Below are 16,761 nucleotides of genomic sequence, written 5' to 3'. Positions count from 1 at the left end.
CTCTTTTTCTTTTTCACACGCATTCTTTCGGTTTTAGCTCAATGCTTTTTCGGATTTTGACATATGTATTATACGTATATATGTATTCATATATAAATATATAATATATACTTATATATTATCTATTTTAAGATATATTTATATTTATATATATGTAATCTAAGGCTGGAAAAAATAATCTGCACAAGAAAAAATTAAGTAGTTTTGTAAAATGAAGTAAAATTAAGCAGTAGATTAAACCATGTTTAATCAGGCTTTCGCTCTGGATCTCACACTATCATCTGGAAAATATTGGCATTCTATTCATTACTGGGGTAGTATTGTGGCAGGTAGAGATATATTCCTAGTGCCCTACTACTAGAATTGACCACCTTAAGTTCTCTCCAAGGGGAAATGAAGTCAAAATGGTAAGTCCACTAAATGACCCAGATCTTAGAATTGAATACCTGCCACTTTTAATCTATGAGCCAGTATATCTTTTTCTATGACAATTGGAGGGGATGATTTTGTTAAAGGTTCTTATATTTTTATTTCTCTTGCATAGTTTTAGTTAATGTCATAACTGTGTTCATTAAGCTTCTGTCTCTATTAGCATTGGAGGCTCTGTGATGTGGTAGAAAGAATTGGGCTTTAAAGCCAAACAGATATACAAGGAGCTCAGTCCTGGTTTTCTTAGTAACTAAACTTTGTGGCTTTGAGAATGTTGAATCGCTCTTAAAGCTTCATTTTCCTATTATGCTGTTTTAAGGGTTACATGAATTAATACATGTGATTTACCTGGCAAATTGTAGGTAAATAAATGCTGGCTCACTCCCAAATTGTATTTGTCTGAGGAGGAGAAGAGAAGGTGAACATAAAAGATAAGCAATTTAAAGTTAGCAAGCCATGTTAGTAAGCTAGTTTTAGTTATCCCTCTAAGAGCTTCTTTTTTTAAAGAAAATAATTATCTTTCCTTTACCTTTTTTTTTTAATGAAAGAAATATACGAAAAACTCTAACATAAACGAAGAACACAACTTGCCACAGAAATAAAGTTTATTGGATAACCCATCAAGATATTTTTCCTCTATGAAGATGCCCAATACAAGAAATGGCATGCAAGAAGCAACATGACCATGAAAATACAGTTTGAAGTCTTATAGATTTCAATACTATTTTGATAATAGATGACATTCACCTGCCCAAATGAATCAAACAGTTAGCCAAATAACCATAAAAATTTCTTGATTTTCTTTCCATTGAGATGAAAAGTAGGTTTTCCATATCTACGCCATCTGGTCTACCTCAATATTTGATAAACTACTGAGGCAAGTGAATGCTGAATAGATAGCTTCTGTGTTATTGCCAGGTACTGAGCGAGGCAGCCATCGGTCAGCAGCAGCTTGGGATGCAGGGCTCACAGCAGGGCTGAATGAAGGTTGTGAGGTTGATGTTTTCCAGGCCTGGGGTGGGCTGGGCAGAGTTGAGCAGGAAGCAGGTGGGCACACAGGGCTGAGGAATGTGGCAGGGTGGAGGGCAGTTGTCACAGCAGGTTGGCTCCAGTAACCAAACCGTGTGTGGGCAGGTGCTGGGCAGGCAGACTCCGCACCGACAGAATTTGTCAGAGGAGCAGATGGTGGTGGCAGGGCCGGTGGGGACGCTGCAGCAGTAGGGAGCGCAGCAAGCCATGGCGTTGGGAATCTGGTTTACTCTTGGTTTCTTGGAGAGAAAGATGAGGTTTCTAGGATTAAATATCTTCTCTCACTTTGGGGCTCTTTTATACTCTCCTCATTGGGTATTGGTCCAATCAGAAGGCTTCCTCTCGTTTTTGTTTATGCTACCCGTTTCCACTAAGGTTCTCTAATTAGTTTCTTATTTACTTGTCCATTAAGAGTTCCTGCCCTTATTAAATTAATCATGCGTTTGACTCATTGATTTGTCATTTTTGTCATAAGATGATCACATTTTATCTTCACAGGGTCCTGGAATGCCAAATCTTACATGAATTATGAATAATTAGTCTAAGTGACAATTCAGCTATAGTTTCAGAGGATAAATTCTTCTCATTTTTCCCCCCTTAGTTTTAGATAATATGCATAACATAATATGATTTTTAATGGCTAACTTCAGAATATGCAGCTCAAATGATTAATTGGCTCAACAAAGACATGGCAACTTACAGATGAATGTTGCTTATGACTTTATGCATCTCAGTTATATTTGTTGATGCTTATTTATTGATGATATAATTCAGTTTCTATTGCGCAAGCAAGGTGACAGACAGAATGGAATAAGATGAAACGCTTTTCATTATTTTTGATAAATCTATAGTGAGTTTCCAAAGGTTGTATTACTCTATGGGTTTAGGGGTTTTTTTTTTTTTTTTTTTTTTTTTTAAACAGTCTCTATTCTCAAAGTTGTACCAATGTTGTAGTGAGTCAGAGTGTAAATTCACTGGAAGGAAAGATCTACCCAGTTGATTTTTTTTGTTAAATATACCATTAAAAGAAAATCACTTCAGTATTCATTCATTTTCACAGGAATTATTTACTTTAAAATAAGATGAAACAGGAAAGAAGAATCATAAGATTCACAAAATCACAGTGGGTTCTGGAAGGGGTTGTGATCCATTGTTATTTAGCACTGTGACATTCATAGAAATCATGTTTTTTTTCACTGACTTAACTCCCTACTTTGTATGTTTACTTGTTTTCGTATCCTAGATCTTCAGTTAAGTTGTAAATTCCTTTGAGGAATGCCTTATACACATTCTTCAGCTCAGTTGGCCTTGATTTGCCTTACTGCAGGTTGGCAGATGAGGAAGTTGAACCAAATAATCTCCAATGTGTAATATGCTATGATTCCAACATTTCCACATACTTCCCCATGAGCAGCGCAAAATTATTCGGATAGTGGAGTCTAAATTACATAATTTGTTGGCTAGCAAAAGGTTGTTGAATAAACGCAGAGTACAGAATCTGTTGTCTCTGAGGGGACCTTAGGGAAGACCAGTCTAGCCTGCTTAAAAGAGAAGAAAGCTAGCTAAAAACAAAAACCCCAATTTGCTACTTCTCAAATCCTACTCATCCCTCAAGCACTAGCTTGAACATCCTTCATGAAGAAATTTTAGGGGGTTCTTCTAGATGTTTTCATTCTTTTCTCTGCTCTCACAAAGTATGCTGCCTATCTTTTCATCTAAGTCTTGTTTTATTCTGGTATATATTACAGTTTCTCATTTATATGTGTCTTCCTTACTCCAATGCAAACTCCTTGAAAGTGGGAATTGCGTCTTAATCTTCTTTGTCTCTGTCAAGCACTTGGGACAATGCCTGGAACATAGACATTTGATAAATATCTACTGAATTGTATTAAATAACAGATAAGAATGAAAAAAGTTATGTATTTATTTTTAGAGTAGCCCCTTATAATAATATAAAACTTTACAAATCAGAGTGACTTATTTCATTTGTGAACTGTTTTACAGTTCAAAACAGTTTTACAGGGACTTCCCTGGTGGCACAGTGGTTAAGAATCTGCCTGCCAGTGCAGGGGACACAGGTTCAAGCCCTGGGCTGGGAAGATCCCGCATGCCGCGGAGCAACTAAGCCCATGCCCCACAGCTACTGAGCCTGAGCTCTAGAGCCTGCGAGCCACAACTACTGAGCCTGTGTGCCACAAATACTGAAGCTTGCGAGCCTAGAGTCCATGCTCTGCAACAAGAGAAGCCACCAGAAGGAGAAGCCCGTGCACTGCAACAAGAGTAGCCCCCGTTTGCTGCAACTAGAGATGGCTGATGCGCAGCAATGAAGACCCAACACAGCCAAAAATAAATAAATAATAAAATAGTTAATTAAAACAAAAAAAAGTTTTACATTCCAAGCTTCACCTAAACGAGACAATGAAAAAATGTGGCTCAGCTCAATGTTTGGGGTTCCTTCTGTGAGTTTGTTGATCTCTAATTGCCAGTTTCTCAGCCTCTTTAAAGATGTATGTGAGTTACAGAGGCAGGGAAAAAAATTAAAATTAAAAGTAGGTGCTGACCTTGGAATTTAAAATAATTCTAAGCTTAGAGTTTAATATATTATCCAGGCAATTTTCTTCATGTATTTACATATCCTTGTGAGGCCTCTTCTTGACTATGAGATTTATGTTGATGTCATCAGAAAGTGTAATTCTGCTGGACATATTTATAGGTTCATGATGCATGCATGTGTCAAGAGTCAGGTAATTATGGCATTAAACATTGAGACAGTACATGGTTTGGGGAAGAGTGGTGTTTATTTAAAGTAAGGAGGTCCATGATAGCATTTTTTCCACTTCTAATTTGAGATCATTGTATAAAACATAGAGAGAACACTTCTGCAAAACTGAAGGCACAGGGTCAGAACATTTTTTTTCCAGAGCTTCTTATTAAAGGCTATTTGCTGGGCAGCTCTTAATGACTATTGCAGTCCCTTAGGGCAATGTGGGCAAGCTCGCTGAGATAGCTTTAGCTAGCAGGATTCTGCTTCTCACTCACAGGGCTGGATGCAGGCTGTGACAGAGATCCCGCTCAGGTTTGGAGTAGGCTGGCAGCTATTGAGAGGCCAACATGATGGTACGCAGGAGTCAGGCACACAGTAGGGTGGGGGGCAGGTGTCACAGCAGGTGGGCTGAAAGAGGCTGATCTCATGTGGGCAGGTGCTGGGCAAGCAGAGTCCACATTGACAGCACACGTCAGAGGAACAGGTGGTGGTGGCGGGGCCGGTGGGGACACTGCAGCATCCTTGGAGACAAGACTCACAGGAAGACATAGAGACAGTGGATCAGGTAGACTTTTGTTGCAAAGGAAGGTTTTCTTCTACAAAGTTGTCCTCTGTGAGTCTTTTACAGCCACCCATCTCAAGGAACATGGCTTCCGTCCATCAGAATGTTTCCTTGTTGTTGTTTGTATAATCCCATACAAATAACTCACTAACTTATTTATCAGCCATGGGATGAGCACTCCTTCAGTTTTATTTCGTTGTGTTGCTACATTCAAACTTGTTCCTGTTGCAGTTTCAAAATGGTGTTGATGTAGGTTCTCCACTTATTCAATCACAGGTAAATACATCAGAAGCTACCCTGACTTTCCTCTTTTTTACCAACCAGATTGTGTTCTTACAAGTGATCCCTGCTGAGTGTGAAGAATTAAAAGTGATTTCCCTGAGAAGTAAGAAATGATCCCTCTCAAAATGTGTGCCCTGGATATATTTGAGAAGTCAAAACCTGTGAGGTGTTTTTTTCCAGCAGATTCACCTTGCTATCTTTTCATGGATTTGAGAAAATAAAGGAATATCAAAGATATGTAACATGATCTTGATTGAAAAGTTCAGAGTCTGTAGATGATTTTCTATAGTGATCCACTACATTATCTACATATGCAATTATGTATAAACATAAGTAAGTTCTCAATTTTAGAAAGGACATCAGTTTTTTAGCCAGAAGTCAGAACATACTAAAACATAGGTTCATGAGACTATATATAGCCTGAAAAATGAATTTGGCTCTCTTTGCAAAACAGCATGAAAAGTTCTTTTTTTAAAAGAAAACCAAACTGCCAACCTGCCCATTCCATTTTTCAAAACCACCGCTTAAGCTGATAATCACCATCTATCAAACAGGCAGGTACCTTTAAAAATTCCCTTCCATTTTACTTCAGTTATAGTGTTAACATGACATGGCTAAAACTGGTATGTAACTAGAGTAAAGGAGGCTGATCAACAAACCCACTTGTTATAAGTCAAGTAGTTATTGAATCTCTAACACATTCTGAAGAGTGCCTGTCCTCAAGGAGTATGTGGTCTGATGGAAAAGACTAGAAATCCCTTTACATATGATTCAAACAACATATAATTAAGTACATGACAGGGAAATAAAAGAGCTTCAGAGATAGTTTTGAATCCTGATGATAACTTACATGCTGCGAGACCTGGATCAAGTTATTAAACGTTCTGGGCTTTAGTTTTCTCAACTACAAATTTTGGGGAAAATAATAACCACCTGCTATGGTCTTATTGCAAAAGTTAAAGGTTGAGAATTACTTATGCAAATCATTCAGCATTGTGCGTGGTACCGTAGAGTTCTCTAATAAATGGCAGTGTCTCTTCCAGGGACTGTGAGAATTCGCTCAAGAGGAAATACGATGAAACAGAGCGGAAATGACCAGACATCTTCATGGAGGATTTGGATTAAGCTGTTTTGATGAGAAACACTTAGAAAAGAGGTAAGTGCATTTGGGACAAGGAAAACAATGAGTTCTAAGACACTGTTCTGTCCCTACTCTCTTCATGGCCGTAGCAGAACTGGTCATGCCATCCTTTGTGCCTCCATGGCACCCCATATCCACCCAAATAACTTGGCTGCATTTTTTGTACACATGCTGGTTCTCTTTACTAGAATGTAATCTGCAAAGCAGGAACCATGTCTCATTTTTCCTGGTTTCTCTGTTACCTAGCATAGAGCCTGGATCATGAGGTGGATTCTGAAGGCTGGAACACATGGAATAAATACGTAAGGAAGTTTGGAAAATAATGACAATCAGCATTTATGGAATGTTTCTGTATCTAGTTTAGTCAGGAAAACAAGCGAACTAAAACACCCTCACGAGAGGTATTTCAACAGAGAGAATCTTAAGATAGGGAATTGGTTAAATAGGTATGGGAGGACTTAAAAAGAAAAAAAAAAAAAAGGTTACAAACACAAGAAGCAGCTACCAGCTAGAGGGCTGCGAATGAAGAGAAGAGGTTCGTGATGACTGGACCTAGGAGCTTGGAAGAGTGGTCCTGCAGAGCTGGGCTCAGACCCCAGGTGTTACTCAGCTGGTGCTCTTAACTCAGAAGCTCAGAGGAGAGGTCCCGTGGGGCCAGGGTTTGGACCTCTGTGGGAGGGAGGTGGGGAGTCACTCCCTTGCTCATGCTGGTATTTCTGAGGAAGCTAAATGATGTTGTTTTTTGAAGAGCGAAAAGAAGCTGGAAAAGACAACCCAGTGCTGCTGCCGGATGAGGGACTGTTGCTGGAGCAACAAGACCCTTCTTTCTTCCTCAGGGCATATGGTCTTATCCTAGTGCACTCTATTGGTGGAATCTAGTAGAAAACCAGCCAAAGGAGAAACAGTCCTCATCCCAGCATCACAGAGTATTAAAAGGTGGATTAGAGGTTGAGAGTCAGTACACACTATTCTAAGGGCTGAACATGTTTTAATTAATTTAATATTCACTACAGTTTTAGGAGGTATATACTTTTTTAAAATTAGCTTTTTATTTTTGAATAATTTTGGATTTACAGAAAGGTTGCAAAGAGAGTATAGCATTCCTGTATATCCCTCACTCAAGTTCCCTTAATGATAACACCTTACAATATCATTGTGCATTTGTCAAAATTAAGAAGCCAACACTGGAACATCACTACTAATTAAACTTCAGACATTATTCAGATGTTACCAGTTTCCCCACTAATGTCCTTTTTCTGTTCCAGGACCCATTTAGTCATCACGTCTCCTTAGTCTCCTCTGGTCTGTGATAATTTCTCAGTCTTTCCTGGTTTTTCACAATCTGGACAGTTTTGTGGTGTACTGGTCAGAAATTTTGCAGGGCATGTACTGTCTTTAATCTTACTTAACAGTTAAGAAACCTGAGGCATAGGGAAATTAAATGGCATGACCAAGAACACATAACTAGTGAGTGACGGAAGTACCATTTAAACCAAGACAGTCTGGTTTCAGAGACCACTTTCTTGACCATTGAATAGGGGCCATTGCTCTGACTAGAGTATAGAATTCATGTTGCCCCAAGATTCGTAGCAAAGTAATAATTGGTGAAAATGATTGTACCAGGTTATTGAGGGTCTTAAGAGCCACACTGAAGAATTTAGACTTGATTCAGTAAAAACAAAAATAGTGAGTCATCCAAGTGTTTTGAGTAACTCAATTTAACCAATATTTGTAGACAGATAAAAGTCTATTCTGACAGAGATATAGTTTGTGTGGAGGGAGAGTCATGGAATACATGACTCAAGGTCAACTAGGAGACTGGCTGTGATCAGGGGTGTGGTGATCAGAGTCTAAATTAGGCTAGAGTCCATGAAGATAGAAAGAAGGGCCTGGAGGCCAGGAACAATCTGAAAGAAAAATGACATGACTTGGTTTTCTATTCTATTCTCAAGGATAAACAACCTTTAAGGGTAGTTTGTTTTATCTTAAAATAGGTCATTGAAACTCATTAGAAAATTGGAAATGTGTCTGAGTTGACAAACATTCTGCATTTCAATGCAGGCTTAATGAGCCAGTCAATATTTTTCCTGTGCTGATGTTTCTCATCAGTGTTTAAAGTTTGACTTTCAAAAAACATGATTTGTTTTCACCTTAGAAACATAAACAGTTTTTCCTAGACTCATTGTGTGCACTCATTTTGTCTTAAGCTCTAAGCACCACAGAGAAAGCTGTTACCCTCTACAACCAAATAGACAATCTAGAGGGGTAATAGAGTAGGTATTGTCAAGTAGCATATGCTTTCTCCTGGGTAAAGACAGCCATGTGTGATCATATTTCTCTTGGGCATGTTGTTGTTTGCAGAAGAGGCAGATGCTTTGGTGCGGCGGTAAGAGGAAGGACTCTGAATTCAGAGAGCTCCTCTGTCACTATCTATGTTACTTTTGCAAGTAACTTTCTCCATCTCAGTTTTCTCACCTATGAAGTGGGGAAAATAATGGTAGTGACCTGTTAGTTTTTTTGTTAGGGATAAGTGAGATAATGTACGTACAGCACATATGAGAGTGCCCAGGATGTATTCACCAAACGTTAGCTATTATGACTGAAAGAGGTAAAAGTAATATGGTGAGATGGGGTTGATTAGTGGCATGGAGTATTTGTTACTTAAAATGCTTCTGGATAATCTAGAGCCACAGAATGTTCAAACTGAAAGTGATTTTAGAGAGGATTTGGTCAACCAACCCATTTTACTGATGTAAGACCTGAGACCCAAAGAGCTCAAGTGACTTGATCCGGGTCACAGAGGCAGCCTGAGGCAGAGCCAGGACTGGAACACATATCACCTGGTTTCCATTTGGGGCTATTTAACTAGCCAAGGGCCCTTGAATGCATAAAGGCCGACAGTGGTAATAAAAGGACACTTAGAGTTATTGTCTGTATTAAAAATAAAATCTAAATATTTATCCCTTATAAGCATGTATGAAAACATCAGACTTCTTTGCTTTTGGCTGAAAAAGAGGTAACTTGGCATGGTAACAAGGGTTATCTTCTATTAAGCCTAAAATTCAGACTATACCACAAAGCTACAGCAATCAAAACAGTATGGTACTGGCAGAAAAACAGACGCATAGGTCAATGGAATAGAATAGCGAGCCCAGAAATAAACCCACACACTTATGGTCAATTAATCTACAACAAAAGAGGCAAGAATATACAATGGAGAAAAGACAGCCTCTTCAATAAGTGGTGCTGGGAAAACTGTAAAAGCTACATGTAAAAGAATGATATTAGAACATTTATATAAAAAAATTAATTCAAAGTGGGTTAAAGACCTAAATGTAAGAGTGGAAAACATAAAACTCCTAGAAGAAATATAGGTGGAACACTCTTTGACATAAATCATAGCAATATTTTTTTTGGATCTCTCTCCTAAAACAAAAGAAATAAAAGCAAACATAAACATATAGGACTGAATTAAACTTAAAAGCTTTTGCACAGCAAAGGAAACTATCGACAAAACAAAAAGACAACCTACTGAATGGGACAAAATACTTGCAAATGATATGACCAATAAGGGGTTAATATATAAAATATATAAACAGCTCATACAATTCAACATAAAAAACCCAAACAAGCTGATTAAAAAATAGGCAGAATACTTGAATAGACATTTTTCCGAAGAAGACATACAGATGGTCAACAGACACATGAAAAGATTCTCAACATCATTAATCATTAGAGGAATGCAAATTAAAACCACTCTGAGATATCACCTCACACCTGCCAGAATGGCTATCATCGAAAAGACCACAAACAACTATTGATGAGGGTGTGCAGAAAAGGGAAACCTTGTACAATGTTGGTGGGAATGTAAATTGGTGCAGCCACTATGGAAAACAGTATGAAGTTTCCTCAAAAAACTAAAAATAGAACTACCATATAATCCATCAATTCCACTCCTGGGTATATATCCGAAGAAAACGAAAACACTAATTTGAAAAAATATATGAACCCCAGTGTTCATAGTGGCATTATGTACAATAGCCAAGATATGGAAGCAACCTAAGTGTCCATCAACAGAAGAATGGATAAAGAAGATGTGGCATATATATATATATATATATATATATATATATATATATGCAATGAAACACAATTCAGCTGTAAAAAAAGAATGAAATTTTGCCATTTGCAACAACATGGATGGACTTGGAGGGTAATATGCTTAGTGAAATAAGTCAGAGAACAACAAATACTGTGTGATATCACTTACATGTGGAATCTAAAAAATAAAACAAACTAGTGAATATAACAAAAAAGAAGCAGATTCACAGATAAAGAGAACAGACTAGTGGTTACCAGTGAGAGGGAAGACGAGAGGAACAAGATAAGGCAGGGGATTGAGGTACAAACTACTCTGTATAAAATAAATAAGCTACAAGGCTATATTATACAGCACAGGGAATATAGCCAATATTTTATAATAACTATAAGTGAAGTATAACCTTAAAAAATTGTGTCACTACATTGTACACCTGAAACTTATATAATATTGTAAATCAACTATACCTCAATTAAAAAAAGGGGAAAAAATCCTACAAAATGACCTGCTGAATTTTTCACTTTTCAACCTATCACAAAGAACCGTATCATTTTTCAATGATTCCACCATGAGAGCTCTCATTCTGCTGGGGTAAATCTTGGGCAGTATGATGACCTGCTGTTCCGGTTTAGGTAGGCATTCCACTTTCTTAAGAAGAAACACAGGAATAAATAGTCACAAAGCCATATTTGCTAGGTAAGAATGAAGTTTATTAATGAGTAGTCAAAACGGTTCTTTTCCAAAGAACAAATACCCTAAAAGACAGAAAGAAGGTCTCCAACTCCACCCAAAAGAAGAAAGAATTAAGAAGTTGGGCAAATGCGTGAAAACACCGCCCTAGCCATTGGGATTGATTTAATCTGATGTAGGTAGTAGCGAGTGTTGAAGGCCGGATGATGCATAAGACTTGAGCAGCACATCACTGAGCCTGTGCAAAGATGTGGTCGCTTAAGAGCAGGGCTCACAGGGACTTCCACAGCCAGGCTGAATGAAGGTCATCAGGTTGATCCCACTCAGTCCGGGAGTGGGGTAGGAAGAGCTGAGCAGCCAGCAAGTTGGCACATAGGTGTCAGGCTCACAGCAGGGTGGAGGGCAGTTGTCACAGCAGGTGGGCTGGAGGAGGCTGATCTCGTGTGGGCAGGTGCTGGGCAGGCAGACTCCGCACCGACAGAATTTGTCAGAGGAGCAGATGGTGGTGGCGGGGCCGGTGGGGACACTGCAGCAGTAGGGAGCACAGCAAGCCATGGTGTCAGGGATTGGGTAGTTGGTGGGTTGAGAAGAGAAGTCTCTTTGTGTCTCGATGCTTCTGTCTTCTCCCCTGGCTCTTATATACCCACCTCCCAAGGCGTCAGCCTATTACCGAGATGTTTTCCCCCCATGTTTCAGTTTATAGCTATCGCCATAAAATCATCTAATTACTTAAGTGTTTATTACTTAAGACACACTCCTTACCTCATAAAAGGGGTTTAGTTTGCTTCATTGTCAAATTATGACTCTTTACATTGGCTGTTTGTCACTGTACAGACATTTCATTTGTCTTCAGAGGTACAGAGTCATTATCTTCCAATCATTACGCATCACTAATGATGACCTGGTATGCTAGGTATCTGCAAATCGTTCCCACATTTTTTGTCTACTTTTCAGATGAAGAGAGAACTAGGCTTTTCAATTGCTATTCTACCAGCAACCAAAGACTCTATGTGATGATTTAAGCCTTCTGGCTGAAAAAGTGATACAATTTTAAGATCTGTTTTTCATGGCTCCAAGAGGCTGAGTTAAGATGAACAGATGGAATCGACAGGGAAAGAGATCCTCGTTCTGTGTTAAGAAGCACCTTCTTACAGAGCTGTAACAAATCATTTATTCTCCATTTCCTTCACTTGTGCTTTGAATGATAACTTGTCAGGGGCATGTAGATGTGAGTTCACACCTGCATGGGTGACATTGATGGATGCCCTTTAAAAGTCCATCCAATCATATTATGAATTAAGATTATTTATCACCTAAAAACTAGTTGTATTGGGCCATTTAGAGGCTAAATGGTGCAGTAGTTCCTAAAATGAGTTTCATGAACACTTGTTCCAAAGAACATTAAAGGGTTCTCTGGTAAAAAAAATTTTGGGAAATACTGAATTCTTTGTTGGTGGACCTTTCAGAGCCTTTAATATGCTAAAGTGCTTTGTGACTTTTCAAAGGGATATAGCATATATTTTTCTCCAAACTTACTTGACCATGGAATCATTTTAATTTCTTAGTTTTCATAGATTAGTGTTCTATGGAGCACACTTGGGGAGATCCCCCAATTACATTTAAATCACTAAAACCTTAATAATAAAATTATTTAAATAAGTGAAGGCATGAAACTTAGTATGACATTTTAGCATTACTTTAGTCTAGGAAAAATATTAAAGTGGTAAATCTTTAGAAATATTTTCCTTTGAAAATCTTTTTTTTAAAAAATATATTTTCTTGACGCATCTTCAAATAAAATGACTCAGCCTCTAAAACTAAGTAGAAAATTGTACAACATACATGAATCAGAAGCCAAAAGAGATGCAAATCAACACGATGATGCATCCAAAAGATGCTCAACATTAAAACTGCTTTTATTTTAGCCATCTTCTTACTAGAATAATTTTATGATTTTGGATCCCTCTGCTAGAATTAAGTTTGTTGTTCACATCACTTCAATAGATATCAGTCAAACACTCATTGCTTGAGCACCTGATGTAAGTCAGGCATTATGCAATAAAGAAGCAAATAGGAGGGGCTTCCCTGGTGGCGCAGTGGTTGAGAATCTGCCTGCCAATGCAGGAGACACGGGTTCGTGCCCTGGTCTGGGAGGATCCCACATGCCGCGGAGCGGCTGGGCCCGTGAGCCGCAATTACTGAGCCTGCGCGTCTGGAGCCTGTGCTCCGCAACAAGAGAGGCCGCGATAGTGAGAGGCCCGCGCACCGCGATGAAGAGTGGCCCCCGCTTGCCACAACTAGAGAAAGCCCTTGCACAGAAACGAAGACCCAACACAGCCATAAATAAATAAAAATAAAAAAAATTATAAAAAAAAAAGATCCTGCAAGCCGCATGGCACGGCCAAATAAAAAATAAAAATAAAATAAAAAAAAAAGAAGCAAATAGGTTCCTGCCCTTGAGGAGGTCATAGAGAAGAAGAGACACAGAGAAGTAAACTGACAAATGACGGACAACACAGGTTGTACATCCAGGTTTTCTAGGAAAGATATGGGAGTTTAGAGGTAGGTGCCACTGTCTTTCCCTGGAAGATTTAGGGAGCGCTTGGTGAAAAGGGAACATTTGTGTGGGCCTTGAAGGATGAACAGGAGCTTAGCAGGTAGAAGGGAATAGGAAGGGAATTTCAGCAAGTAAAGCAGAGAAACAAGATGCCATGGTGTGTTCCTGGGATGGCAAAATTGTTGGTTGATTAAAGCACAGATTCTGGGCCTCCTGCAGGGAGGCACTGGAGGAGAATAAGGAGATTTGAAGTTACAAAGATGAGTTCGTGCCACAGTAGGAAGAATTTGCACTGTGCTTAGTGTCCTAAACTTAGGATTTTAAATTTCATCCTATTGGCAATGGACATTAATTAAAGGTTTTTGAACATATATATGGCATGTTTGGTTTTGTATTTTAGAAAGATGACTGTAGTTTTTAGTGTAAGCTTGACATCATCATCATCATCACTAAGTGTCAGGCCTTGTGCTGAGTGCTTTACATGTGTTATATGTTTCTCACCACAAGCTTATGACGTGTGCTGTGTTACTCTCCTTGCCATTTTACAGATGAGGAACCAGGCATGGAGAGGCTAAGTAACTAGTAAGTAAGTGATGGAGCTGGCATTTGAAGCCAAGCAATCTGGCTCCAGATGCCCTGCTCTTAACCACTGTGCCGTATTCCCTCTCACTGTGGGCATGTTGTTCTAACTAGAGTGAAGATGACCCTCAAGGTTAGTTGAGTGTAAGATTGGTGGGAGGATGGAACCAGGTTATTGAAGTTCTTGAGACCATAAGATTTTGGAGGCTATTTTCTTAACCAAGATACAATGCTGTAGAAAGGCGATAATTTGAAGGCAGGGACAATGGTTGGGAAGCTACTTGGATGTTCTGCAGGAGTGATGAGGGGGACATGATTTCTGTCTTAGAGGGTATGGTAGCTGGTGGGAATAGAGAAAAAGGGACAGATCTGGGATTTCTCATCACATCATTCAGTTTTCTGAGGACCATTATCTGGGTTTCCACAGTAAAAGGAATATTCTGTTTTTTAAGATAACTAGAGCATCCTAATTTTATCCTCCGCTAATAGTTAGCATTTACTGAATGTAGACCATGTGCCAAGCATAGAGCTAAGTATTTTATGCACATCTTCTTCCTTATTTCTTACACCTTTATAAGATCAGGACGATTACTATACCCATTTCCCAGATGATGAAACTGGGAGTGGGGATATTAAATAATAATTTAAAGTCATAGAGCTAGTGAATGATGGCTCATCTTACAGCAATACTTCACACTTATTAATAAAAATCAGTATCCTGTGGAATTAAATTTTATATAATTATAAATTATGTTCATTCATTTTTTCATTTATTAATTCATTCAGAAGAGTGCTTAGCACCATGTTAGGTGCTAAGCATATAGAAATAAACAGGTCAGCTAAGGTTCTTGTTGTCATGGTGTTCCTTCTAGTGGGGGAGACAGATAATAAAAATGTAAACAAATGAATAAATAATAACTTCAGACAGTGACAAGTGCCTGAAGGAAATAAAACAGAATAATGTGACAGAGAGTGATTGAGAGATAGTGCAGGGAGTGTGCCTGCTGTGGTTAGGGTGGTCAGGGCTGGTCTTTGCCAGGTGGCTGGAGTATAGGGAAAGAGAAGGAGTGAGATCAGAGATGAGGTCAACAAGGTAGGCAGGTACCAGGCCATGTAGGATTTTGTCGGTTGTTCTGCAGAGTTTAGATCTTATTCTGAGGGCATTGAGAATCTACTGGGTGATTTACAACAGGGAGAGATCAGATGTGAGTTATGTTCTATGGAAAATGAACAGGGCCAAAGTGGAAACAGGCAGAATAAGTAAGTGGTCCAGGTGAGAGGATGAAGAGTGATGCCCGTGGTTGCTAAACTGGTAAGAGGTGGTAGAGTCTGGGAGGCAATTTTGAAAGTAGAGATAGTAGGTCATCCTGATCAAGGATCACGTTTAGGTCTCCGATTTTTCTCCTAGTTTAGAGGGGACCTGAACCAAAAACCTGCCATCTGGAGTGATAGTGAAGAGGTCTATGACGAGTTCAGTGTAGGACCTGCAGAGAGTAAGCAGCTTGAAGCCCATGAGAGGAAGCAGAGCTGAAGATTTGGGAAGCTCCAACACACAGATGAAAAATGTGCTTACTACCAACTTCCTGGACTGAGATAAAAGATCTCTTTTCTGTGTGTGAGTCACAGTTTGTTGTGAACCTGTGTGTGCCTTACCAGCATCCGCCTCCCAACCACTCGGTGGATTTCTGGGTTGCTGTTGGGAAACCCCTCCCAAGACAGCACCTCCTGCATAGGCAGGAATGTCAGTGGTGGGAGGTTTCACACTGTGCAGCAACACAATTTTCTTTAAGCCTGATGGAGCGCTTCATCCCTTCACAAAAGCAGGATATAGGAACCTTTCCAGTTTGTCATCCTAATAAAAATGCTTGTAAATAAAAATATTTGGTCTTTATTTCCTGAATTGCAAGATCTTTTAAATTTCTGGGAACTCCTTTACAACCTGGATTGGAAGAAAGAATGGCTGGTATAAGGACTGCCATTGACATCAATCTTTCATTGCAGAATGTCCGTTTTGCTCTTTGTTGAGCATGTAGGCAAGGAATTCAGGGTTTGGGTTAAATGGTGGACTTTGGGGGCCTTTTCCAGTTGTGTCAGGAGATTTTGTTTAGTGCGTGGTTATAGTCAAGACTGGTATAACTCTTGCTAGCTTTCTAACCTGCAGTGAAAATTATTCTCAAATTGGATTTCTTTCAAATGGAAGCAATGTTGTTTTGCCACTTGAGGACAGCTGATATTGGCTATATTTGTGTAGGTGTATATGACCTAAAGGGAGTGGCTCTTCTGCCCTGTATCACGTGGGCATGTATGTTCCCATTGCAACATGCCAGAGTGGCTCTCACAGCACTCCATCACCCAGCACATGCAAGCTCCCTTTGGTTGGAAGTGTTGCCTATTTTTCTTGAGGATCTTCGGTTTTCAGTTCAATTCTCATGTATTACTGCAGGCTATAGAATATGCAGGTAGTAACAGAGAATTATATGCAGTTAAGTAAGGTCTAAATATATTTGATAACTAACATTAACTTGATTAGGAAAAAGAATGTTCAGTGAAACTTGAATGCCTAATATATGCCAGGCACTGGGAAAATAAAATTTTCAGCTGTTTACTATGTTAAATCTACGACTGAGAT

At 39.1% G+C, this 16,761-nt stretch overlaps 2 protein-coding genes across 2 annotated transcripts; both read right to left on the bottom strand.

Moving 5' to 3' along the window:
- Positions 1 to 1,370: 1,370 nt before the first annotated feature.
- LOC103013059 (keratin-associated protein 3-3) lies at positions 1,371 to 1,667 on the bottom strand. The gene has a single exon (XM_007177605.1). It carries the CDS (start codon positions 1,665 to 1,667, stop codon positions 1,371 to 1,373), a length of 297 nt encoding a protein of 98 aa, XP_007177667.1.
- Positions 1,668 to 11,254: 9,587 nt separating this feature from the next.
- LOC103014473 (keratin-associated protein 3-1) lies at positions 11,255 to 11,551 on the bottom strand. Its single transcript, XM_007177609.3, has one exon. It carries the CDS (start codon positions 11,549 to 11,551, stop codon positions 11,255 to 11,257), a length of 297 nt encoding a protein of 98 aa, XP_007177671.1.
- Between the last annotated feature and the right edge of the window lie 5,210 nt (positions 11,552 to 16,761).

Source organism: Balaenoptera acutorostrata, chromosome 20 (assembly GCF_949987535.1).
Source record: "Balaenoptera acutorostrata chromosome 20, mBalAcu1.1, whole genome shotgun sequence".
NCBI classification, from domain to species: domain Eukaryota; kingdom Metazoa; phylum Chordata; class Mammalia; order Artiodactyla; family Balaenopteridae; genus Balaenoptera; species Balaenoptera acutorostrata.
The sequence above is the reverse complement of the archived record's forward strand: the minus strand, read 5'-3'. Positions and strand labels throughout refer to the sequence as shown.